Source organism: Cynocephalus volans, chromosome 17, assembly GCF_027409185.1.
Source record: "Cynocephalus volans isolate mCynVol1 chromosome 17, mCynVol1.pri, whole genome shotgun sequence".
NCBI classification, from domain to species: Eukaryota; Metazoa; Chordata; class Mammalia; order Dermoptera; family Cynocephalidae; genus Cynocephalus; species Cynocephalus volans.
In genome coordinates this window covers 16,100,437-16,124,254 of record NC_084476.1, presented here as the reverse complement: position 1 = coordinate 16,124,254, position 23,818 = coordinate 16,100,437, and the positions used below count along the sequence as shown (strand labels likewise).

Genomic DNA, 23,818 nt, shown 5'->3' with positions numbered 1-23,818 from the left:
TTACAATAAAGACAATGAAAGTGACATAACTTATCAATATACATTAAATTCTAGAGGGCATCTACTTTGAAAACAACTCAATTTGTCTTGTATTTATATTCTCCTGTTTCACTTTTTCAACTCTTAGCAAAATGCTTAAAGGCCTAGCCTATTTGCAATTATTGACATCTTTCAGGGACCCGTGCTGAATGAGGGTAAAGTATCTTCTAACTGCTGGGTGTATCTTCTCTATACTCCCACATGAACAGGAACAGAAGGTAATAACTTAGTCTTCTGATTAAGGAGAACAAACTGAACCATTCGTCGATTAAATTTTTAAAAATCGCACTTGAAAACAGGTGTACGTATGGGCAAAAAAAGTTCTCAAAAGCTATTGTTTTAAGGACTGGAAGTGAGGTGATGTATGAAGCCGAACACTTGGTTTCAAAAAACATCTCCCTAAAGAAATTTTACTACTTCTAACTAGTATTGTGTGCAACACCAACCAAATAAAAAAAATTAAGGTTACTGCATCAAACACTTTTATTGTCCATGAAAAACACCTGAACATTGTACTGGAATGTCTAATGCATAAATAGTACTGAGCACCAGTTACTATCAGAGGGCCTCCACATAGGTGTGAGGGCAGCGAGTAACCTAGAGAAACAGGTGACCCATACAAGCAGTAAACTTCCATGGATTAAAAATTAAAAGAATTTCACATTTTCTCTAAAGTATACTGCCCAGTGTCTGGAATGCAGATGTTACAATATGACAATTTGCTCCTCTATTTTTGAGCACCCAAGTTTATTACAGGGAATTACATAGGCAAATAATAGAATTTGGCCCCAAGTACAGTCAAGGGAAAACACTATCAATCAGCCACCAAATGTGCTGATCTCACACTGAAAAAGGTTGACTAAAAACATATTGCAAGGGTGATGCGGACACAAGGATAAAACTAGCTCAAGTACTTAGTGATGTGGTTTTATGCACTACATATGTAGAACTCTATTCAACAAATGACAGTTCTGCAATAAAAACCGACAGCTTATGCCAAATAACTTCACTTAAAGAAAATAAAATCTATTATAGTTCAGAAAATAATGCAACCAATTTTAATTTAATCTACATATAGGTACTTTATTTACAAATATTTAGATTAATAGCATTTTGTTACATCAAATGAAGAGTACAGCAGTTTGAATAAATCCTTCTGTCACAAAACCCAATAAGACCCACTGTAACTAACTTTGGGAATCAGGGTATTGCACCTAAACAAGCTGTAGTCTTTAGTTTGTGATTGCTACCTTATATCCCAATGGGTGGTTTTTGTTTGTTTTGTCTTTGTAAATACATACACACACCAGCAGGTCATGGTCCCTGGGCAAATCCCTTGTGATGCAACAGTGTAAGCAAAATGGATCACTGTAAGTCTTTAACAGAATATACCAATCTATGCCAGGAATCTTTTTTAAAAAGTTGAACAAAGAAGAAAATAAAGACGAGTCCACAAATTAATCAAATCCTATTTTCTGCATATTCCAGTTTTGGCTTTTATTTAACATTGACTATATAACACTCTGGTACTACCACATGTTTACAACCTGGAAAGATATACTTTTACGTTAGTGTCTGTAAAGAGGGATTTAAAAATGTGTATTTTAAACACAACAGTTGAGCTGAGTGCATAATATGCTGAGGTTTACCTATCCTGCTTCAAATAACTTCTCAATTCTCAGCTACCGAACCATAAATTCAATTAGAAATCAATCAACAGAAGTGAAGAACTTGGTAAAACATAAGATGTTTGGCTAAATAAGATTGTGTCTCTTGCAATACAGTATTCTTTCAGTGGTCAAAACACCTAGTGCAAAGTAATAACTTACTCTGTATCAGCACAAGCAATGAAACACCACTAGAAACACTTTCCCTTTTTTCAAAACAATTTATGCCAACATGACATAAAATAGCCCCTCATACTATGAACACAAGGGTTATCTTAAATTATTTCACTGTAGTGTTAAAAATCCACAACTTAAAATCCCTTAACAGCAGACCTGTGGTTCTGGCTGTCCGGTTCAGAATCTGACCATTCCAAGAAGATAAAGGTATAAAAGCTTAAAATGTGCAATGATAAACCCAGCCTTTTTTCTTTTTCTATACAGTAAGGCAAGAATGCAGCCTGTAATGCAAAAGGTTTACAGAAAGAAAGCAGGTTAGCACACTGTCAATTGCACAAGAACAGTTAAGAAAGTCAGCAGGTAAGCCACAGTGCAAAGATGGAACAGAATCTGCTAGTGTTAATCCTCTGATGCTAGGAGTGCTTTCCAGCATAATGTCCCCAAACACTGCCAGCACCAAGGAGTGGAGCCAGTATTACTTTGAACTGCAGTTGTGTCTATTTCCTTGTGTGAAATGGAAGGGAGTAACATGGTCACATATAGGTCATACTGTACAAACTGGTATTTTATACTGTTCCAATGCCAGTAATCAATTTATTTTCTTCATTAAAATAATATACACAGAATGTATTGTTAGTTCGGTTCCTTCAAATTTTATACATATTTACTTTCTGTTAAAGAGAAAAGGATAAAATGGTGTTAAAAAAAAAAAAGGATAAAGCTATTAAGTATAGGAGAAAAGATAAATGGTTATTTTCCCTGTGCAAGGCTAAGACAGACAGAAACCTTGTCAAGAAAATTGCCACCCACACAACAGGGAATTTATCCAACAAAAACAAACGAAAAGCAGTTATAGAACCCCTTTTCTACCATCAGAAGTCATTTCACAGCAATTAACTTATTGGTTACAACAGATATACTTGTACAGTTAAAGATGGGGAGAAAGGCTTAAGATATCAAATTAAACCGTACAGTGAGACAAAACCTTGCCAAAGAGGGAGGGTAAAAATCATGAAGTCCAGCATCAGTGCTCAGTTTAAATCATATATTGGTGACATACCTATCACGAAGACAATCAAGGGGAAAATAAAGTCTAGATTTACCATGCAGGAGAGATTATTACTCTACTTGCCTTTGATAGCCTGATTACATCTAGTTGTTTAGCAGTTTAGTATTTTGTTAAACTGTTTTTACCAACAGAGTTTTTTCTTTTTCTTTTGAATTAAACCCAGTAAGATGTACAGAAGACAACGAGGCAGTAAAAAGTACTGCTTCCAAGAGACAGAGGTGAAAGGTCAAATGAGGGGCCACAGCAAAGAGGTCACTAGCAGCCACAGCCTTCTCTCTGGGGTTGGGGTTCACTGGTTAGCCGGCCTCCCTGTGGGGCTGAGGGTTTGTGTTGTACACCAGACTCGGCAGCATTCAGATCCAGGCTTCCATCCTGAATGTTCTGATAGATTTTCTTGGCGGCCTCAAGAAAAGCATCTTCTACGTTCTCTCCCCTAAGAGGCAATTGACAACTTTATTCGAGAACCACAGCTTTCTACTAAAGATAAGGCATTACACACTGACCTTTTGCTAACCTTTAGTCAACTGCCATGATGTCTTCACCTTAGCCACTGTCATCTAATAAGAGATTATCAGAAGACTAAACTAAGAGAACAACATGGGAAAATATTTTCTGTGGAAAGCATATAAACATGATACTAAGAGTTGTTTTTACAAACCCTATTTGGATAATTAGATGTGCTCTAATTATTAAAATGCTGTATGTTAATATATACACGTGCATATATATATATATATACATATATATATATATATATATATATATATATATATGACAGTTGAGATAGGCCATTTCTGTGATAACAGAGAGACTACTCCAAACAGAAATGAAATCTTTCCAAACATGCTGAACAAGATTCCAGGATTTGTATGATCTGATCAGCCAAGCATGAACTGTGCTGTTTTTATTATGTGATGGCGACATACTCATGCTTAGCCATGTTCACACTTCAGTTCAGTTCTCTTGGGACTAACAGCACAGTTGAGGCTAAACAAAAACAGGTAAGCCTCTCCTTACCACTGCAAGGCATTTTTGGCTAATCAATAAAGAACTATGATGGGAACACTAGGGTTCAATAATGGACATAAAAGAACCATTAGAAAAAGTTTATTATGCTTCTGATTAGACACTATTTCCTTAAGTCAGTTCATTATATGAACAGATTGGCCAAGCTTGGATCTGAGACTCCAAACTCAACCTGAGTTGTGAAAGTCAAACATTTCTGAAATGTAAACAGTCTCATTTATTAATCTGGGTTACCAACAGGCATAATCAAGGTACAACCTGTTAAGTAAAGTAACAAAAATTCATATTATTTTGAAATGTGAAACAGGAAGTAAAGGGATATTTGCTTACTATTCTTCCTGCCATAAGCTTTACACATTTATACTTTATATCATATATACATTATATACTTTTCAAATGTATGGTTCTACTTGAGAAACTTCAATGTAATTGAAACACGATCTACATTTTAGCCATACTTACGTTTTCGCACTTGCTTCAAGGAACAATAAGCCTAAAAATAAAATTCAGACTATAATTAGGACATTTCAAACTAACTCACAAGGGCATTCTCTTCAGTACCATCTGAGTAAGTTTTCCATCAGCTTCCAATATTCCTATCATAAACCTTTATAAAAGTAAGAGGGAGGGCCTCTTCATATTTATAATAATCGTAGTATTCCCAACATAAATCTCATAGAAATAGAAACATTGTTATATCCTCATTCTTTAGATTTTTGAGCAGTATGCATTCAAAAAAACTGTCAAATCATCTGCAGTATCGAGATCCCACCTTTCCTTAGAAATTCTCCCAAGTGTGACCATTAAGTCTTAAAAGAAACCCACCATTTTCTTCAGCAAACTGTTTGGCTTCTTCATATGTAACATCTCTCTGTGCCTCCAAATCTGCTTTATTTCCGATGAGAATTATTACCTAAATTGTGATCAAAAGAAAGACATCTTAAAACAAAACCAACCATTTAAAACTAACCATGCAAATTCTGAAGTCCAAAAATCTTGATAGAAAAAACATCTGGGCCTAAAAAGGAAACCAAATACTAGTAATTATCCAGGCAGGACTACAGAATCATAAAGTCATTAGTACTAAGAAGGATCTGGGCAATCATCTACATCAGGTGTTGACTAACTTTCTATAAAGAGCAGACAGTATATTTTTCAGGTTTCGGGACCCCATATGGTCTTTGTTACATAATTTTTCTTTGCTGTTTTACCACCAAATGCAAAGACCATTCTTAGTTCACAAGCCATTGCAGAACAGGCCATGGGTAGGATATGGCCCAAAGTTTGGTGATCTAGGCCAAAGATTATGATTTACCTGAGTACGATTACTAAGGGTCCATGGACAAGCTCTGGGAAACTCATGAATGCCCTGAAATTAAACATAAAATACAGTATACATGGAATATTCCCTGGGGGAAAGACTCATGGCTTTCATCAGATTTTCAAAAAGTTCTGTGACCTTCGAAGAGTTAAAAAAAACAAACAAAAAAACCCTAGTTCGACTCCTTTGGGATATGCGTGAGGAAGTTGAAGCTCAAATAAGGCATAGAGACTTGCCAAAGGTCACTCAGTGAATCAATGGTAGGAGGACATTAGAATCCAGATAGAAAACACAAACTGTGACCTTAAGACAAATACTGTGCTACTCCACACTATCTCTAGGCAGATGTCTGTGTATATCCACAGGGGACAATTGGGGTGGAGGACAGGGGCACCCATGTAATTAGTTCAAGTCCAATGCAAAATACCACACTCCAGTATCCACTTTGGAATCATTTATACAACTGAATTTAGGCCAAAGTTAAAGGCAACTCTGCAAAGTTATAAGAAAAAAGTATGTAGCCCTGGGAAACAAAAAAGGGGGACAAGTATAGATAAACTGTGTACATACAGGTTGAGTATCCCTTATCCAAACTGCTTGAGACCACAAGTGTTTTCAATTTCAGACTTTTTTGGTTTTTGGAATATTTGTATACTTACCAGTCAGTTGAACATCCAAATCCAAAAATCCAGAATCTGAGATGCTGCAATGAGCAATTTCCTTTAAGCAGCATAAGAGTGCTCAAAAAAGTTTCAGATCTTGCAGCATGTCACATTTTCAGATTTGGAATGCTCAACCTGTATACAAGCTTATTTGACACCAATTAGTAAAACACTCCCCTCCTTTTCCTTTCCAAACAGATATGGAAATTCAGATATGGATATTTTAGGAATAGATGGTTCTGACTAAAAGGCATTTCTACTATTAACTCTTTTTTATGTGTATTATAGACCCTGGGGCTGGCCAGTTAACTCAGCTCAGAACACAGCCTTATAATGGATCCCCATACCAGCTAGCTGCCAAAAAAAAAAAAAAAAGAAAGAAAAATTACAGCCCTGGCTCTTCCACTTTCAAAAATTTCTGTCCAATGAACTAAATAACAATTTTGATCTGAATGTAAACCTTATACAAGGACAGTTAAGTAGTACAACAAAAGTGAGTATTCTTCAATCAGTACGGACAAGTATCCACTGAGAAGGGAAAGAAATTTTCATATATAGTTCACTGTTTTTTAAAAGAATAGTAATGATACTTTAAAAGGAAATCATTTTTTTAAAAATCAGGTCTGATAAAGTCACAATAGCCTAGTACACAGCTATTATAAGACACGTACTCAAAACAAGCAATACTGCTTCCCTACCAATTCCTTATGAATTTCCAAACCAGGCTTCCTATTTCCCTGAGAGGGGAGGCATAAAGTGGCATGCTAATTACACAGAGGCACAAAACAGACCAGCAACAAAATGAGAAAGTACATGACTTCTACATAGAAATCAAAGGCAACTTTATAGAAAATATAATATTTGAAGTGGACCTTAAAGAACAGATTTTTCTCTCCTGAAGATCTGGTTAGAGTTCAAAGGGCATAAATGAGGTAGGAAGGACATGGCTAATTTTATTATACTCTTCTGTGAACCATCTACAATTAGTTTTGCTTCTTTTTTAACATTTTACTTGAAATAACTATAGATATGCAGAAGCTTACAAAAAATTATAGAGAAGTCCTGGGGTATCTTTCACCAAGCCTATAGCATACTTTCGAAACCAGGAAACTGACATTGGTACAATCAAAAGCCACTATTCAGATTTCAGTTTTAACATGCTTGTGGGTTCATGTGTGTGCACGTGTGTAGTTCTATGCAGTTTTATCACGGGTACAAATTTGTGTCATCATAATCAGGACACAGAACTGTCCCATCACTACGAAGGAAATGCTTTGTGCTGACCTCTTTATAGTCACACTGTTCCCACCCTCCACCCCATCGCTAACCCCTGCAACCACTATTCTCCATCTCTACAACTGTGTCATTTTGAGAATGTTTTATAAATGGAATTGTACATTATGTAAACTTTTGAGATTGGCCTTTTTACTAAGCATAATGCTTTTGAGATCCATCTAAAATAGTTGCGTGTATCAATAATTCATTGCTATGTATGGCTTAGTAGTACACCACGGTATGAATGACTATACCAGATGGTTTAACCATTCGCCTGTTAATGGCAAACTGGGTTGTTTCCAGTTTTTGACTAATGCAAATAAAACTGCTATGAATAGTCATCTATAGGTTTGCATGTTATGTCTACAGTGGGTTAATGTGATAATGGAAATGAAAGTTCCAGGCACAGTCCCTAGCATAATAATAGATTGAATAATCTATAGCATAATAATGGATTGAATGTCCTCCCAAAACTCACTGAAGCTTGAATTGTGCCCCCAACTTTTATGTGTTAGAAACTTAGCCCCCACTGTGATTGATTAAGAGGGTGGGAAATCCTATTATGGTAATTGAAAGGTGGAACCTTGAAGAGGTGATTGGATTGTAGGACCGTGCAATAATGAATGGATTAAAAATGGTGGTCAGGGGCATGGTTCTGAGGGCTTTAAAAGAAGAGAGAGGAGACTGTCTTTCTCTCTCTGATCCGCCATTTTTGCCATATGATACCCTGCCATCACTGTCACCACCAAGACCTTCACCAGCTGCGTTCCCTGGACTTTGGACTTCCCAGCCTCAGAAACTATAAGCATTAAATTCTGTTTTCTTTATGAAATACCCAGTTCTGTGTATTTTGTTATAAGCAACAGAAATGGACTAACATAACAGCCATACTATGTTAACTGACTCAATATGATTAAACCATTGTTCCCTGATAAAAGCCAATCTTGCCAATGATTACATATTTCCTGAACCAGGCCTGTGCTAGGTGTGGTGGGATATAAAACTAAGGGAGACACAGACCTTGTTCTTGAGAAGCTCAGAGTCAGTCACAGCTCAGTGCGTTTCCTCACTGGAACACTCTCAAGGGCATCTACTGAAACTTTACTCACCCTTCAAGGCCCAGTTCAAACACAACTCCTCTGTAACGTTGGTTTCTCCAGATGGCACTGCTCATCCTGGGCTCCCCCAGCACTGTGCCACTCACTATTTCTAATTTATATTTCAATCTGCTTTGCAACATAGTTATCTGTATACCTGCTATTTCTCTTCTCACTAGACTATAAATTCTTGGGGACCAAGAACCAACATTTATCTTTATCTTTGCAATACTGCAGTGTCTACCATGGTGGCCAGCCTATAAAATCTCAATAAATATCTTCTCAGTCTGCTTAAGAAGCTAATTTTTTAAAGCATGCAGAATTATTTTTAATTGAAATTTTTATTGAGATAATTGTAGATTCACATGCAGTTGTAAGAAAATAATAGAAATCCCTTGTACACTTTGCCCAGATTCCTCCAATGCTAACCTTTTATGAAACTAATGCAGGTCCCTTTTAAAATTATAATTTCAGATTTCAGTCTTCACTTGACATAAGATCACCAACTTATTCATAATTTTCTTCTTTTTTTTTTTCAACTACAAACACGAAAAACCAAGTACGATAAAATGTAAAACCTGTGGTAATTAGAACTGAAAAAAAATGTTAAATGTTAAGTTTTCCTCAATTAATTTCAGAATAAAATAAAGAATTTCTCACTCTTAGTACCTAAATACAAAAATCTCACCAGCAAATGGCTCTCCTTTTTGGATTAACTTAGATCTTAAAAGTTCTGTATAATAAGATGTCATTTAACTTACAGTATTTGGATTGGTGAGATTCCTTGCATCTGTCAACCAGCTGCTTAAGTGGTTATATGTACTTCTTCTGCAAAAATTAAGGTTTAAATTTGTGACTGTCACATACAATTGCCATTTAAACAGAAAAAAAGAAACTTCAATAAATACTTAAAAGGTATATTTTAATCAACAGATCCTAAAAGAGTGTTTTTGCATTGACTAATTACTCTGAAGAACAGTTGTGAAATACAACCACATACTTTTCAAAAATTTACCCAAACACATTATTTTTAAATAAGTTAATTCAATATCTAACAACTTTACTAATTACATCAGGAGCACATTATTTACATTTAAATGCACATCGTAAACAGACCAATAAGCAAGAAAGATATCAAATTAATATAAAATTCTGAACTCAAAATTTCCAATCTGAAGTCAGAACTAAAATTATTTTTAAATTATCCATATTTTCAATCACAAAACAGAGACAAAGTAGTACAAAATGCCTAACAAATGACACACTCAATGGAAAATATTTTTGCATGTTTTTAAATTCTAATTTTCAATTAGAAACCAAGACAGTCACACTATTTTAAGCTGGTACATAATTCACCTTTGCTTAATAATGAAGAGTAAGCTAACTACAACAACATAAAAGATGGCTTTAAAAAGGCATTTAATGTATTTGACTGGAAATTCAAGTCCCCAGATATAAGAGGAAGTTTATCCTACCTTGTACTCTTATTTACCAGGCAGCTAAATCATTTTGAGATTCAGACTGTCCTATTTCTTCACTTTCTCCAAGCAAGAGTTTAAAAATTCAGGCTCAGTGCACTAGACAAGTAGGCCCCAAGATGGCAAACAAATCCAAATAACTTACAATACTATACAGAGTAGAACTACCAAAAGAGTCAAGATAATAAAATTTTTGAAGTTAAAAACGTTTCTGATTTAGAGACTCACAGAACATTAATCCATCTGACTCATTTAACATGTTGAGAAACAGAAGGCTATAAAGATTTAAATGATGTCAGAGCCCGGCCTAGAACCTTTTTACACACACCATATGTCCTCTAAGTGTTTCTAGTTTAGCCTTGTGAACATATTTCATGATCTCCAGCTGCCAGTGCTCATATAAAATTCAATATTACAAATATTTAATCCTTTCAGAATGGAAACTAAAAAGAACTCCTTATTCAGATTCTTTTTTTTTGGTTCTATATCTTATACATAAATCACCATCTGAAGTAAAAAAAAAATGATGTCATATATATCAAAATAGCACCTTTCCCCCAATGTTTAAGAATTTTCTAACTAAACAATGTTCAAATATCACTTTAAAAGAGCACAAGCCTTATCACTGTTCAGTATCTATAGTACTGACATACCTTGATTTTACATAACAGATATGTTTTACTTCATGAACAAACCTTAAATAAGTCTAAACATATTTATACTAATTCTAATGAAATTTAAAATTTTAAAGCTGGCAGGGAGAGTGAATTATAAACTTTGCTAAACAGAAAAGCCTACACATCCTTTGTCAGTAGTCTCAAGATCACATAAACCATATTATTTACATGTACCATACCTTCTGCAAATTATTCTGCTAATTATTATATTACTAATTAAAAATTCACTGTCATTATCATTTTAAATCTATAAATAAATATCAAATATTCTTAATTGGTGGTGCTAGCGCCAAACAAGGTGCTAAAATATCCCTAACTTTGGCAGGACATTAGATATATCAAACTGATATGGCAAAGCAACTGTCATGACAGGCTATGCTGTTGATTTAGAAAAGCACCCTGTAACAATTAAGAGTTAATGCCAAGAAAATAGGGCTTAAAGTTTGCAAAATGTCAAGGATTAAAAATAGAAAAAATTGGTACCATGACTGCAACATCAATGTCACCATAAAGTATCACTGGGTCAAGGAAGAACCTGTCTAAAGCCTGAAGTGCTTTTTTCACTAACAGTCTTATTGTGATATAATGAACATACCATAAAGCTTGCCCATTTTAAAGTATATAATTTAGTTGTTTTTAATATATTCACAAAGTTGTGCACTAATCACCACTATCTAAGTCTAGAACATTTTTATCACTCTAAAGAGAAACCCTGCTTAGAAGTTACTTAGAAGTTACTCCCCCTCACTTGGCAATCCACTTTCTGTCTCTATATATTTGCCTATTCTGGATATTTCATAAATGGAATCATACGCTATGTGGCCATTTATGTCTGGCTTCTTTCACTTAGCATAATGTTTTCAAGGTTCATCCACACTGTATCAATACTGCATTCCTTTTTATAGCTGAATAACATTCCACTGTATGGATATATCACAACGTGTTTATCCCTTTACTCAGTTGATGGTCATTTTGGTTGTCTCCAGCTGAAGTACTTTTGATCACTTGAATAGACATAAAGCTTATCAAAGTATTTACTATCTTTAAAAGGTATGTTTAAAAGCAAAAACAAATCACATTCTAAGCACACATCACCATATTCAAATTTTATTAATAATACATGGAGTTTTTAATTATATAAAGTCATCAGGAATACATTCCTCATAAATGAGACAGTTCTATACAGATGGCCAGGTTCTTTAATAGGCTTCCCACAATACTATTTACTGATCATTTCTTTACTGCAGAACTTCTCAGTGTCCTAAGTATCCTAATGTGCATTGTGACGCTTTAAGAGGAAAGAGCATAAAGCATTTCCCAAGAGGAAATATGCTTGAGAGTCTAATTATCACTTGGTCCCACTCACCCATCTCTACCCCCAAAAAAGGTAAGAATCATGTTGCTTTTTGACTGGCACTCTGCATCAGCATGAAAGGTGATCCAGTTCGTTTTCTAATTACAATAGACAAACAGCATAGGTTCTAATAAAGTGGCAGTTTTCCATGTTCTCCAAAGCCAAACCTTTACACTCCAGTTTTGCTACTTTATATCAAGAGCTCTGAGTATCCAGAAATAGCCATGCTGAAACAAATTTAACCCTGCTGCATGCAGTATTTTATGTCACTTCGATCCATTTTAGGACAAAAAAGAATTTAAGTAAAGGAACAATTAAATACTCAAACACCTTCAGATTCAAACATAAGAACTTTTTATAATCTCCCATGCTGAATTAGCAAAATGATTTAACTCCTTGCTTGGCCTTTGAGAAGGTATAAACTTTAACATTAGAGACTGAAGAGATTAAATCCTTAAGACCTGCCTGCTTTCTACTGAAGTGAAAAGAACAAAGTTCCATATAAATTATTATTTCTCCTCAAATAATTCAACTGATGCTGCTTTTCAGAACTGTATTCCTCTATTAGCTCCACTAACCATCTCCTAAAGTTCTTTGTCACACCAACTTTCAGAGAAGAAATCAACGTGTTATATCAAGTTTAACACAGCAACTTAGAGAAGAAACCATAAAACCCAAATAGTTCATTTACAGTCATATAATTATAAACTAAAAAATGCCTAAATAAAAAAGAAACCACATTGCCTCAAAGTAGATTTCCTTTCCCAAGCATAAAGGTTGAAAAATTATTAATCTCTTACCTAGTGATATCATACACCATAAGTGCTCCTGCAGCTCCTCTGTAGTAGCTTCGTGTAACAGCCCTAAACCGCTCCTGTCCTGCTGTATCCCAAATCTGCAGTTTGATTTTTTGGCCACTAACCTCAATTATTCTTGTTCCAAATTCAACACCAATTGTGTGAGGACAATCGGCCATAACTGTTAGGGAAGGGGAAAAAAATATTACCCCAACTTTCAGAAAACTTCAAATTAAGACCAGTGGGGGAAAAATCCACTGAACAATCAACTGACTTACTAATATGTGTAGGCTATAAATAAGACTAAAGCTACCAATGGAAAAAAAAATAAGCAATGACCAAGAAGTAAGAAATCAGAGAAATGTGTCTGGATTAGAACAGGGGTCAGCAAACTGCTTAGGATCAAACAGTAAATATTTTCAGTTTGTAGGCCAAAAGGTCTCTGTCACAACTACTCAACTCTGCCACTGAAGCAAAATAGCAGCCATAGGCAATGCATAAAAAAGGCATGATTTGGTTCCTATATAATTTTATTTACAGGGCAGTAAATGGATTTTGCCCACTGGCAACAGCTTGCTGACCCCTGGACTAAAAGAATCTGCTAAGTAAAAATAAGAACATTAATAAACTCTTCACAATACCAACATTATATTATTTAGCCTTCCAACAATCATTACCTATAACAAATCAATCAATGGTCTTAAGACTCTAGGAATTGTTAGTCAAACAAATTTTGATCCTGGGGATTACCATCACTGTCTCAAAATCACAATGTTTAATTTACACTTATACATTGACAAGTTATATATGTTCAAGCCAATAAGACAAGTTTTTAGTACTTTCCTCATAATTAGGCCACTTAAAACCTAAACCCACTATTCTCTGGTACAAGTACACAGACCACTTCATAAAATGTCACATCAAACTTCTGTGTTAAGCAGCAGAAAAATAGAAATAATTTCAACTATATAAAAACAATTTCAGCTATATTTAGCATATAAATTATAACAAATTGGCCCCCTCCCCTATCCCAAGATAAAGTTGTACTCTCAATTTTAACCAACTGGTCATGAATGCAGAACGAATTCCATTTTAAGTATTTCAAATCTATTAGTTAACAAAGTATATACGCAGCAAATTCCCTCTAATAATTTCTCTAACACAAGATCAGAGAATAACAATAAAAAAGATTATTTAAATCAGGCATTATTCTATGCATTTAAAAAAATTAACTTTACATTTTTACTATCAAGAGAATGGTAAAACAAGTGAATCGTAAACAAGTGAATCACATTATATATGGCATATAAAAATCAACACTTTAAACATGCTGGTATTTTTCATTTTATCTGCACAAATTAAAAAAAAATCACTATACTTAAAGGTGAAAGTGCAAATATAGGAAAAGGTTATATTTACATGATAAAGTACACTGCAATGACACTTTTTAAAAAGAGAAATGTGACAATAAAGAAGCTACTAATGTTTTACCTCATGTATTGAACTTACATTTTTTTTCTGTAAATTGATGAAGCAAGCAAGACTTTCCTACTCCCATGTCCCCTGTTTAAAAAAAAAATTTTTTTTCAGGTATCAATTACATTCCTTAATTTACACTCTTATAATCATATGCAATGACTGCTATATCCTTCACCATATCACCTCACAAGTTTCTGGAATACTTAGAAAAATTTTATTTCCCTACTTTATAATAGATTTAAAAGATCTATAGGTCAGTTTTCACTGTGATATACTAATTGACTTCCCAGCCTTTAGAAGTGACAGAATTTGGTTGTAAATTAATATGTTAATAAATAGCTACCAGCTGGGAAGTGCTTTTTGACAGAGAAATTTGTTGTAATAGCATTTTTTACTTTGAGCTGTTTCAAAGTTTTATTTTTTCCCTTAACCCATACACAGAAGTAAAAGATTCCTAAGAGTGACAAATGCGGTAGCATATGAAAAGCAGAAGTAACAAACTGAGTTTTGAAGCTTGATTCACTAGGTCCCCTGTCTTATATTTCTTGTAAAATTCCACAAAAGAAAAGAATTGGCATTACATGAAAACCATAACAGAACAGATGTCATCTTTGACTGTACTACAGCAATTTTTAACCCTTAGTAAAGGAAGCATTACAAAGTCACATCAGCTCAACATTAAACCAAACTGTTAAAATGTGAAGAATTCACTGAAAAGCATGAGTACTTTCAACTGTACTCTTACAACTATGCTTGGATAAAAAGCATTAAGACTTTTAAATTGAGCAAAATCTTCCTGAAACATAAGAACATTATATTTCACCAACATTCTATTTTATACATGTTACACAACTTATTCTGAATCAATGTTCTCTCCCAATTTTTGGAATCCAAGGGGTTTGAGGCCTCTGGTATTTCTGGAATGTTTCAGTACTCCTAGGAAATTAATCTCATTCCCAGTATTCACAAGCTCTCAGGTAGTCCTTAAGAACAACAAGTATCACTTCACAAGGTCCCCAGCACAGAAGAATCCAGGGCCACAATGCAAAAGGTACATTAAGGTTAATTGTGAATGCAAAAATAAATCTTATCAAAGGAGGTTTAGTTTTTTGCAGTGAGAAAAATCACTCACTCCTTCTACAGTGGTATGTCTAAGTACGAGTACATAAATATTTTATAAGTTAATCTTCTTTGTGGAAAAAGAACTTATTTAACATAAGTTAAATAAACTTACCAATAATAATATATTTAAAGATGTAAGAGTAGTTGTATGGTGCAGTTGCCATGGTGGCACTAAAAACAAAGAAAACAGTGTTACTTCAGAAGGAAAGTATACGTAAGTTATCCAAACTGATCACTGCTATCCTTTAAAGATGTATAAAATAAAGGACACCAAATATAAACAAAATACTGTTTATAATAAGTCAGACTGAATTGCTTTTCTCAAATTGATTGAATATACAAATTCTTTTGGATGAATGTTGCTTTAACATTCCCATACATTATTCATAGAAATATGAGAAACCATTTATACCAAAACAACGCCAATATTTCACTTAAGGAAATATCCAATAGGAAATGTTACTCTGAAAAATTTTAAACAAGAAAAACATCATTATAACAGTCCTCCTCCCCTTAAGTTTCCCTTCTCTGTTAACTGATCAAGTTAGTGACTACTTATTCAGAACTTTGATTTTAAAGAGAATGGTATAAAAAGTAACCACTAACTTATAAACACAAAATAATTTTTTCACACTACTTTAAATCAATAGCATCCAATGAAAGAGCAATCACATAACTTTCAAATCAAGTAAGTTAAAATTAGATTGAAACACATGAAACTGTTACTATAGATCAAAAGATAAAAGGTCAATTATTACTGGCAATTTCTTATGGCTCAAACTAATACAGAACTTGCAAATTAACAATATATTAAGTGTTATATACTGTTCTAGGAGCTGAGAGAAATAATGCCATAAAATTATACTTGTGGTTGTAAAATTTGAAAGTTATGTATTTGAAGATATTTCAAAAGATCACAGCCTATTTCTAACCCTCAGATATACTTAACCTAAAGAACACTAATTTCTCTCCAACTTTTTGATTAACAACAACAAAAAAAACCCTCTCCATTTGATTCAAATTGTGTGAGACACTGTGCTCGGTGCTAAAAACCAAGGGGTAGAATTCTAACACTGATAATAACTTCCAATAAAATTTATTCTCCAGTTTTCAGTTTAAGAAAAAAAATTATTTAATATATGAAGATTTAATCCCATTAAAAAATTTTGATTTATAGTATTTTTTAATCTGGTTTCTACTGTTTTGGTCAATATCACATTACACAAGCCAGACATTTGATATGATTGGAGAAATTCATTTACTGAAATTAACACCTAACTATATACCATATTTCAAATAAAATTCCTGTATAACTAATAAATTTAACCTGTGGAAAGAATATATTTTTAAAATAAGTGAATTACTGTTATCAAGGAAGAAGCTGTTAGTTACAGTATATTACTAAGCAATCACTTCACACAATATAGTCTTATTCAACTATATGTATTACATTCAGCCAAATTAGATGCCTTACTTCCCATTCCAGCTTGGCATGTTGTAACACCACATTAATAACCAGTCTTCTATATCACCAAAACCTCCCTTAACCAGTTCTTTCAGGAAAGGGAGTTTTTCTAGTTAGATTAACAGATTCTAACATAATAACTTTATTCCCTTTCCCAGACACTAGGGACTCAAAACTTCTAAGTATAAACTTTCTCCTGAGGCTAAAACTTGTCTAGATTATTCACCAGATCTCTGCACCAGACTCTAAACACGAAGAAAAAAATATCTTACATTAAAAATGATATTTAAGTATTATTAAATTCTTAACCTGCATTCCTCCCACACTCTTCTAATTAATTTTTAACTTCTAAACTCTTCTTTCCTCATTCAAACTTGGGTAAAAGTAATGACTTATTCACCTTTAAATTACTGTTTCTCTTCTGCTCTTCCCCTTGATTTGCTTATTTCCTTTCCCTCTCCTAACTAAAAGTTGTAGCGTACTACTTTGCTTCCTTCCATTTTATTATGTTAAAATTATGGCCTCTAACAATCCCAAATTCTACTTCAAGTGCTCTAAAGACTAATCACAAAATTATAACCCAAATCTAGTTGTACTAATTTTTGTACTTACTAATTATCACACAAAGCATTCATTAATTAAATATCTACTGAGATAATTAATTTTGAAAAATTTTTTTTAAAATTACAGGCATTATCATAAACTATTTCCAAATAAAAGTAATGATCACTATTTCAGATTAAATACCAGTACTTTGTCTCTATGTCACAACACAATTTTCTGGTTCAAGTTTCTTAAAAAACTACCAGAAAAAAAAAAAAAACAGAATTAAAGGAAAACTGCTCAAACACTAATTTCAGTAGACAAGGAAGGCAGAAAACATCTAACACTGTAGCCACCAACACTCACAACAGGTCCTTCCTTTCTTATTCTAAAGTCAGATACTGACTAGGTTTAAATATATTACTATATAGTTTACTGACACATTCAGTCAAAATTATGTATTTGCAATAGAACTATAAAGAATTTCTAAACCTCATATCTTGAATATGAAACACACCACAGGTAAAGTGAGGAATTTGTCTACTTAGCTTTGGAAGGGGAAAAACATCCCCTCCCCCCACCCCCCCAGTTATTTAAGGGTGTTTTTGTTTTACTTACTTTGAGAACTCAAAGGTCCAAAAAAAAGGGCAAGAGAAACACTGGTCTAGTTTAAACACTCTGAAAACAAGAGTCCACGAAACACTACAATTTCCACTAACTTAAAAGACCTTGGTAATATTCTATAACTTGTGTACAATTACTGGTGCTATTAAAATGCACTTTCTTAAACTTTTTTTTATCAATATACAATGTAGTTGATTTTCATGTCCCTTTACTGATTCCTCCTCCCCCTCCCCACTTTCTTAAACTTATACAAAAAGCATTTGAATAAAGTTCATGTGTACATAAGATTTCCTTTAATGCCTTTAAGAAAAAAAAGAGTACAACATTTCAGACAAAAGGCATCATTAAATAAACGACGAACAACTTGTAAACTAATAACAAACATGATTCTTATACTTTACATAAAATTTCATTTAATCCTTATTACTATCCTTATAATTCCTATTGTGCTCACTTTACAGATAACTCAGTAGGTAACAGGCCGAGGTCACACAGCTTAAGTAGTCCAGTCTGTACTGAACCTAGGAATGTTTTCACTGCAGAGATCCCCTCTTTAACCATCCTGTCTCCTCCACATGATTATGAGATATACCATGAAGCTTTGTAGTGGTGCTTTAGGACACACACCTTCTCAGTTCACTCACTTGGTTCTTAATATTTCTGAATAAGAAGTATTAAATAATTACATTCAGATGATGCATTATGATAAGAATGTGCAGATATGAATGAATGGTAATATTAGGGATAATAATTCATAACAATTTATCTACTTACAAAAAAGTTTAAGAGAACATTTAAGAGTAAACCATGTGATGATCTTCACTATTTTCCCCCATACTGTCTTATATAATTCTTAATTCTTGCAATTCTACAGTCATTATCATTATGTCCATGCAAAAATGGAAGAAATTGAGGTTTGGAGAAATTCATTAATTTGGCCAGTGTTACAAAGTTAGTAAACGGCAGATCTGAAACTTGAACCCAGGACTGACTCCAACGACCATGATTGTCCGTAAGATAGCTTATTAAAAGCATATGTAGGTAGACTGATAAAAGCAAAATATCAAAATCAGAGAAAGAGAGAAAATAATTATACTAAAAATTTAGTATAATAGTGTTACTATCAGTGCACGTAAAATTCAGCTCTAAACTTCCTGGCTGTCAAGAGAAATGTTTACTAAATGCGTAGTAAACAATAATAGTTGTTGTGCCATGTATTTAAGTGACCCTTTTAAATATTAATATTAACTATGTTTAATACTGCTTTAACAAAGGATTTCTCAACCACATCTATTGATCATGAAACATACCACTGCTAAGGTGAGAAATATATTTAAAAAAGGGATATGCCATCACATAAAACTCTGAAGCATTTTTCCATTTAACAAAATCATGGACATATTTCCAGGTCGATAAATTAAGATCTACATGGTTTCTAAACACACATTAAACACAAATCATTATGCCAAAAACAGAATGCATGTTCTCCCTTTAACTGAGTCAGACACCTTCCCCAACATGACTATACAGATATAAATGACTAGTTCTGATACGTGCAGGTACAGATGTGAAGACAGACACTTTCATACAAACTACTTGTAGAAATCTGAAATGCCACAACATTTTTGGAAAGTTATCAGTATATTTAAAAATCTTTAAAATAATCCAAATCATCTGTTGGCCCCAAAATCCATTTAGATGTATCCTACAGAAACAAAAGCTTCAGTCCATAAGGCTACAGGTGTAAGTTCACTTAATGCACCTTTTTTTTTTAAACAGCAAAAAACTGGAAACAATCTACACTCCCCTCAACAGGGAAGTGACTGAATAAAGTGCATCTGTAGTACAAAATAATATGCATCCAGTTTAAAACTCGTTTAAATCTATATGCATTAACTTGGAAATATATCCATGATTTTGTTAAGCAAAAAAAAGCATGTTGCACAGTTTCATGCTATAGTATACATTTTCAAACACACACACATTCAACCCTATATGCATATAATATAGAACAATACACACCAAATTGTGAAAATGAGTATATAGGCTGAGATCAGAAAAAGGAAAAGGGAAATTATTAACTTACTTTTACACATCCCTGCACTGACTTATTATAATAAGCATGTACCATATTCATTTGGCAATATGTTCTAAAATATTCAAAATAGAGAAAATAAATATTTTAAAATATTATTTATTAAAATAAATGACTGATAAATATTTTTAAAGCATTTTATGTAAGTTCTAGTACACAAACAGCTTAAATAACCAAACAAAAACAAAAAAAGCTCCCACTTATAACATTTCCAACATTATTTCTGCATTTTACCAATAATATGGGGAACATCATATGAAGCCAATTTGCCTCAAAACAAAACACCAACACCCAATAATACAGGGCTTTCTTTTTTCAGGTGTTTTAATGTTTTAACTCCTTACTGTGTTTGCTTATACACTACATCTGACTTTCACGATTGTTATATAGCTATTTTACTCTACTCCTTAGAACATATGATGTTACTGCATAATTTTTACATAACTGATTCAAGACATAACAGGGAAAAAGCAACCCACTAAAAATTCCAGGTGATTTAAATTCTTATCCTCATTGTTTAAACTGGTAAAAAAATTATTTTACATGTAAGACATTTTATTAAAAACAGCGGAGCCAAGAAAAAATGCTTTTGTGATCCCAACGTAAAAATATTTGTTGGGGATGTATCTACTAAGCACAAAGCATTATGCTAGGCTCTCACAATATAGTAATGAAAAAAAGACAACACTGTCTCTGCCTTCACAGAATTCAAGATCAAAAGCACTCTCATTTGCTTACAGGTCCACTAAAGTGGAATGCTACTTGATTGTCAGTCAGGTGGACACAAAACTTCCATAGTTAATTCAATAATATAATCTAGTCAAAATGAGTGGTCAATTTCCTTTCCTCAACAGTAGTACAACCTCTGACTATAACCCACCCACTTCTGAGGCCCACTTAAAAAAAATCCTCACTTTTGACAAGATATTTAATGTCACACTTTTTTTAAACTAATAATGTGAATGATAAGAAAAAAACAACTGGATTGCTTAATGTGTCAAGAGAAAGGCAAAACCTTCAGGCTAATTTTGATGGTATGCTATGAACAGGAAATAAAGTACTCAATATTGCACCTCTTCTCACAGAAGGAAAGCACTTACCAAACAACAACAAAACCTTGCACTTACTACTGGAGGTAAAAGGGTTAGCAATAGTGAAAATTCTACTGATGATATGATGTCTGATAACTGCTTCGAAATGATTTTGTTGGAAGGACACGTGTATATAGATGAAGAGAGATCACTGTTGACACTGGCTGACAGGCTCAGCATACTACTCTACTTTGTATACATTTAAAATTGTCCAGAACAAAAAGTTTTTAAAAAGTACAGTACAGACGTACTTCAAAAAGTTCGTGGAAAAGTAGAATTAAAATACAATTTTTCCATAAACTTTTTGAAGTTCCCTCATACCTATAATACCTCTATTCATGAATTGCTGTCTCCAGCCATGCCTGGAATTTTTAACCACATGAAAATCCAGTTTTTTTTAAAAAATGAAACCTCTCTCAATGGCTCTGGTTTTAACATTTTATTTACCTTAACCAAAACTTTCTTCCAATAGTACAATATCTTACTAAGATTATGTAAAGACAGGATACTGAGAAAAATCAGTTGCAAGAACACTCCAAATTCTGTTGTAAAGTTGAAGTACGCAACAATTATAAAGTTTAAAAGGACAGCTAGGATTAAGGCCCAGGTCTAAATCTACAGCCATCCAAAGCGATGCTTCTCTTATTCATTCAACAGACATTATCTGCCCACTATGTGCCTGGCACTGTTACAGGCACTGTGGCACTTACCAAGCAATGTGCTAAAGGCCTTCTTTAAATCCCATTTAATCCTCCCAACAACTCCATGATGTGGGTTCAATTATCCCCTTTATACGAGTAGATGAGGACACCAATTCTAAGAGGTTAAGTAACTTGCTTGAGATCACTTGACTGGGAAGTGGCAGTACTGGAGTGGGAACCCTAGGCAACATGACTCAAAAACTCAACCACTGACATGCTTTAAGCCACGACCAAGTAAAAGAGCCTAAGCAGAACTTCATGGAGAAAAACTGTGGAAAGGCTTTGGGGAAGGGAGGTGAAAACTGGATTATTGCCAAGTCAAGAGCATCCTCAATAACCACATCTAAATAAAAGCCAGTTAGGACTGTAATGAAATGAGCAGTAAACTTTGCAAGAGCTCAAATTTGGGCTCTGACACTTGCTGTAGAACCACCAGGAAAGCACCTGCTCTCTCATAACCTGTTTCTTCTTAATATATAAAACAGAAATCCTGCCATCTCTCCTCTGTGGTTGTGAAAATGAGGATGTGACAGTGTAGTAGCTGACATAGTTAGACTTTAGGTGATCAAGCGGTAATCAGCTGTCATCCAATGCAAACAGAAGAAAAAAGAATTAAGTTGTGGCTACATTTTAAATGATCAAGTCTACAACCTGAGCCTAACTTGAGTGTAGTACAGACAACACCAGCCACAGTGCGGGGAGAAGCCAGTTTGTATGTAACCTCATTAGCTAGGCACATCACAACTTCAGGCCTCAGTTTCCCCACTTACGAGAATAATTCAATTTATCTTCAAGGTTAGCCAGGCAAGAAAAATGTGTTAAGACACCTAAATCCGTGCCTGGCACACAGCAGAGTGCGAACTCTCAAAACACTCTTGGTTCCGTCTTCTTTTCCGAAATTCCAGAATTCCAAAACTTTTTTTCTTCTTCATTATTTCTAGATGCTATGTAGGTTCAAGGCCTTCCAGGATGTCCACGGGCATTAGAGGAACTCCCCAAAACCAGAAGCCCGTAGGCACAGACCCTGAGACCCGGTCCCCAGCCTGGGTCCACAGACAGGCGACCCACATCGACAAGGACACGGGAGCTCGTCCAAGATGCCGGCGAGGCTGCGAGGTGCTGCCTTTTGTACTCAGGGCCAGACGCGGCCCGCGGGACGGGAACGCCACGTCCGGGGGAAACACCGCGGGGGTGGTCTGCAGCCGCGGGGACAGGCGGCCAGGAGAGCGGCCTGCGGGAGATGCGGCTCTGCCCAGGCGCGCCGAAGAGGCGGGGAAGGCGAGGCCAGAACACACCCTTCCCCGCATGCCTCCGGGCTGTCCGCCGGGCGGGGAGGGCGCGGGGGCCGGGGCAGGGGCGTCGCGGAGGCCACCTCGCCCCCGCACAGGAGTCCTGTCAGGCCGGCGCCGCAGCGTCCACCGCCGACCCCCGGGCTCGCGGCGGCCCGACGGGCCCGGGCACCGCCCGCCTGCTGCCCGGCCCGCCGCCGTCCCCATCCCCGCGCCTCGGAAAAGCCGGGCGAGGAGGCGCCGGGCGAGGAGGCATCGGCCGGCGGACGCTGCGGAAGGCCCGGGTTACCTGGGGGGTTGCTGGTGGCTGGGCAGCTTTCCGGGCGGGAGGGGGGCGTCCGGACGAAGAAAAGGAGTGCGGGCACAGCGGGAGAGGGGGCCGGAGCGGTCGGCAGAGGCCCCGGCAGGTAGGCGGGCGGGCCAAGAGGTGCAGACGCTCCGGCGGCGGTAGCGGTGGCAGCGGCGACCGCTCCTGCGGCTCCCTCAGGATCTTCCTCGGGCTGGTCCAAGATGGCGGCGCTCCCTGCACAGGGTTTCCTGTCACCCTCGCAATGGGCCGGACCACAAAAGAAGGGGGAGGAGGATGCGCGCGCAGCTGGCGGAGCCCGGAAGAAGGTGGCGGAGGCCGGCCTGCTGGCCACGCCCCTTCCTCGGTCCTCCCCTCTGGACTCGTCGCGCAGTAGCCGGGGCCGCCCCACTGGTCCTCGAGCCTGAAGGAGCGGTGGGAGGAGCTTATGCGCAAGCGCAGCGAGTATCCTCGCGTCCTGGGG

The 23,818-nt window shown here is 35.7% G+C and overlaps 1 protein-coding gene across 1 annotated transcript; it reads right to left on the bottom strand.

The window, feature by feature from the left end:
* Positions 1-596: 596 nt before the first annotated feature.
* On the bottom strand, positions 597-23,600 carry RAB14 (RAB14, member RAS oncogene family). The gene is made up of 8 exons (XM_063082423.1): positions 23,338-23,600; positions 15,353-15,411; positions 14,149-14,202; positions 12,643-12,820; positions 9,095-9,161; positions 4,804-4,891; positions 4,441-4,471; positions 597-3,385 (listed from the first exon to the last, which is right to left on the bottom strand). Exons 2-8 carry the CDS (start codon positions 15,402-15,404, stop codon positions 3,208-3,210), a joined length of 648 nt encoding a protein of 215 aa, XP_062938493.1. The 5' UTR covers positions 15,405-15,411; positions 23,338-23,600; the 3' UTR covers positions 597-3,207.
* Between the last annotated feature and the right edge of the window lie 218 nt (positions 23,601-23,818).